At 42.8% G+C, this 4,029-nt stretch overlaps 1 protein-coding gene across 1 annotated transcript; it reads right to left on the bottom strand.

The window, feature by feature from the left end:
• Nucleotides 1–221: 221 nt before the first annotated feature.
• On the bottom strand, nucleotides 222–4,029 carry LOC121946216 (DOMON domain-containing protein FRRS1L). The gene is made up of 5 exons (XM_042490703.1): nucleotides 3,464–4,029; nucleotides 2,685–2,769; nucleotides 2,274–2,412; nucleotides 611–857; nucleotides 222–532 (listed from the first exon to the last, which is right to left on the bottom strand). Exons 1-5 carry the CDS (start codon nucleotides 3,666–3,668, stop codon nucleotides 360–362), a joined length of 849 nt encoding a protein of 282 aa, XP_042346637.1. The 5' UTR covers nucleotides 3,669–4,029; the 3' UTR covers nucleotides 222–359.

Below are 4,029 nucleotides of genomic sequence, written 5' to 3'. Positions count from 1 at the left end.
TCCCCCAATGTGTATATATATATACATATATATATATATATATATATATATAGATATATAGATATATAGATATATATATATATGCATATTCACAGAGTTATTCATTACCTTTTTCTGCATGTTTTCGAAGGAAATCAAACCAACTTTGCTCAGGTTTTAAAGGTTTAAATACTTTTGAAAGGCAACTAGATGCAGCAGAAGAAAAGTGATGTCGATCCAGGTTTCAAAGGGTTAATATATGTAATACAATGTCTCTTTGTGCAAAGTGCACACATGAATGTGGCATCAGACAACTTATTTATTGCTACTTCTCTTCCTGCTTTTTTTTTTTACCCCACTATGTGCTCTGCTGTGCTTCATCATGGCGTTCCCATCAGTAAATAGAAGGTGGGAGCTACTATGAGCAGCAAGCAGAGGGGAGAGTTGAAGGTCTGATAGGCTGTAGAAGGCATGAAGATGTCCTCATACTTATAGATGCTGATCATGTGGTCGCTGACAGGCGGACTGTCGATGTCATGCCTCGTGATGGAACCTGTTGAAGAAGGAAAGACGACGTAAGATGTCATGAAAGACAAAAAAAAAGACATGATGCTAAAGCTTGATCACTCACCTTGTATAGCAGGTCCCCATGCAAACAGGTAATACCAGGACAGGTGTAAGTCCACCAGTGTTTCCTCTCTGGGGACATATAACGGCCGCTTGAAACGGCAAGTCACCCGGTTGCTCTCGAAAATGCCCTCTTCATCTCTAGCAGGGTTTCTTTTTATTTCCTTGGCCCACTGGCCGACATTGTAGAAGTGATGAATTCGTACCCGTCCGTTATCGTCATGGACACAGCCCATGACATCATCTCCTCCCTGAGGAAACAGGAAGGGATGAAGAGCTTTATTCACAAATTGCCACATTTAAAAAAAAGGTAAGTATGATAAAAAATATATATATAACTGGGACAAATGTTATTTTTATTCATGCAAGTGCATTAAGACCTGTGTTTTCTACCAAAGAACTGTGATACAATGATACTGGAAACATGTTTTGAGTGTACAACTAATCATCTAAACATTTAGTTTTTTGGTCAGATGCCTGAAATAAGCTCTGTGGTTAGCACAAGCTTAAGAGACTTTCATGTTTTGTTCTACAACTTAAAATACGTCAGTAAATAACCCATTTGTGAACTTAAAGGATTTTATATGTCTTTAAAAAAGCGGTTGCTAAAAAGTGGCTACAGAACGACATCACACTGAACACAGCCTTGTAGTGATTGTGACGCAACCATTGTGAAGTTTGACAAAAATCTTAAGTGATGTTCATTTGTGGAGATTATCTTACTAAACAAAATGTGTATCATGAACATTTGTTTACCACTGATCTTATTTTCTACAATCCAATGGAGAAATCCAATAGGCTTTTTGACGAGGAAACCGGGGCGATGCTAACCTTTGCATCAGCCTATAGAAAAATGGAGAGACTTTTTCCTGTTGGATAGAGCAATATAGGGAAAAAAAAAACACTAACTGTCTGGCAAACTGCGTTTATAGCGATAAACACCAGTTCACCATATCAACTGAAAAACTGCCTCCATCATAATGAACCGCATGTTAGCTGGATGTCAAAGTCATGTTGAGCAAAAGATGTTTTATTTTCAACATATTTGTTTGTTTCATTATAGATGATGGACTACACCAGGTGTCTTCCACTTTTTAAGGACCCTTTAGCTTAAAGAGAGACGGAGCAGGGACCCCCACTACATATATTGTAAAATTGAGTTGAACTACAGACAGCAGTGAGCCCCACCCTCTGCACCTTTGCCAGTGGTTTCAAAAACCAGCTGCAATGTCATCCTCACAGGCGATTTGGCATTGTCAATTTATTTCCAGTAAAAGTTCTTGTTTTTGACACTGACAGGCTCAGATTGTTGTAGGTGTCTGACAACATTATAGAAAGGACCCTACATGTTCTCCTTATCTTTCACTGATCTGTTTGTATATTCTCTGTGGGGTCATTTACCGTAACGTTGTCAGACATTTCTAATAATCTGAGCCTGTTAGTGGCAAAAACAAGCACTTCAAGTAGACGTAAATTGACGGTGCACACTTGCCTGTAGAGATTACATTGCAACTGGTTTCACTGCTGCAGGCTGCAGCACTCTCTCTATATACTGGACAGTTTTAAAAAGTTGTTGTCTCCATTAGTCACTTAGACACACAAACACAGAAAAATAGCATCCTTTAATACAGTCCCACGGTCGAAGTTGTTGTTGTGCAGCTGCTCACCATTTTCTTGTCAGAGGAGAAACCTACAGCCACCCAGCCGTCTGTGTCTGCACTCATTTCATACTCCACATCGGTCCCGATGCGCCGATAACTCAGAAAGTAGTCACACGTTTCTGCATCACATCCTGGCTTCCCATATCTGTACATAAACAAATAAATAATTTCACTTTAAAGCCACTGCACACAAAGTTTCCCAATACTCTGAAAATCATGGTAGTCTAAAACTAGGACACTTTTAAATGAATGCCATCCACGTTTCAGAGAACGAAGGCTCAGCTGAGAAGTCCGTGTTTAGCTCCAGCTTTCTGAAGTCAGGCCACAGCAACCAGAATAAAGCAGCTCCAGGGAGAACAGCTGCACTGCTCCTGTTTCAGAGAGTGAGAGCGGGCAAAAGATGCGTCCTTCTCTAACCTTATGCAGCCTTTGGTTACTCCGCAGTCGCTGACTTTGATCTTGGCGAAGGGATCCACTGGTGGGGCGGTGGGGAACGGATAACCTGCAAGATGCAAAATCAGCACTCTGTTGGTTTCACACAAAAACAATTGATTGATTGCTTGATTGATTGCGATTGTCCTAAAGTCCTGGAAACGTTCTTAAATCCTAAAAATGTCCTAAAATCCTAAAAACATGTATTGGGGCTGCTGTGACTGACCCCTGGCTTCCTGTTATTTTGCTTAAGTGCCCCCCTAGCTAAGCGAGTTAAATCCTATAAATTTCCTAAAATCCTACAATTCTCTTAAAATCCCAGAAATGTCCTAAAATCCTGGACAGGTCCTTAAATCGAAGAATGTCCTAAAATCCTGAAAACGTGTATGGGGCTGCTGTTACTGGCCCCTGGCCTGCTGTTGTTTTGCATAAGCGGCCCCCAAGCAAAGCAAGTTTAGCATCCCTGAACTAAGGGGAGGCAAGCCATCTGTGTGCGCGTGTGTGTGTGCGCGTGTGCGTGTGTGTGTGTGTCAGGAAGAGGGGGTGGGCAGCTACCACCGGGGAGCTGGCCTGGGTGCTGAAAGGCCTTGCACAGTGCAGATAGGTTGGATGTAAGAGCACATTAACAGCACATGTTCAGTTTACAGTCTCTGTTTCATTTCTCTGGTTTACACTCTAAGCTTGTGTGTTATAAGTTTGTTTATTACGCATGTAACATGTAAACAATATCCACCAATCTTCAGTACAGTGCATCATATCCTTACCGTCATCGGACAGATATCTGGACTCCAGGAACTCGGAGGCGAAGGTGCTGTAGGAGTCCTTATGGGGCTCCTGGTGTCCCGGCTCTCCGTGCTCCCCGTGGCCGGCCCGGAGTGCTCCCTCATCGGTGGGGCTCGGCGCGACCCCCCACCATCCGCTCTGGATCAGCAGCACCATCAGCTGCGCGAGCCTCCGCAGGAAAATCATGGCCAAATTATATCCAAAAAAGAAGCGATTTGAACGACTAATCCGACTTGAAATGAAAGCGGATCCTCATTATTGTTTGAATTTCGGTATCTCCGCAGGTAGCCATCGCAGCGTCATCAAAAATCATCCCCGCATCCCCACCGCCTGTTTGGCTGTTTACGCGCAGGGATGTGGGGGGATTCAGCGCCGATGACTGTGTGATTTAGAGGCTAATCCAATCCGAAATTACCAAGATTTGTAATCGCACCATCTAATTTAGACACACACGCCCATAATCCTCTTTGAAATCCGAATCTAGATGCATTGCATAGCTGATTAATCTCGACATATTTTTCAGTCGGAGTATCGGCCGGATGAATGG

The sequence above is a fragment of the Plectropomus leopardus genome, chromosome 7, assembly GCF_008729295.1.
Source record: "Plectropomus leopardus isolate mb chromosome 7, YSFRI_Pleo_2.0, whole genome shotgun sequence".
Taxonomy (NCBI): Eukaryota; Metazoa; Chordata; class Actinopteri; order Perciformes; family Serranidae; genus Plectropomus; species Plectropomus leopardus.
Note: the sequence above shows the minus strand (reverse complement) of the source record. Positions and strands in the feature narration are given on the sequence as shown.

Coding starts and splice junctions, on each gene's coding strand:
- LOC121946216 (XM_042490703.1), bottom strand. CDS start 3,668: ATGATTTTCCTGCGGAGGCTCGCGCAGCTGATGGTGCTGCTGATCCAG. Junction 2,770..3,463: donor CAGATATCTGTCCGATGACG/GTAAGGATATGA, acceptor TGCATCTTGCAG/GTTATCCGTTCCCCACCGCC. Junction 858..2,273: donor TCTCCTCTGACAAGAAAATG/GTGAGCAGCTGC, acceptor CTGTTTCCTCAG/GGAGGAGATGATGTCATGGG.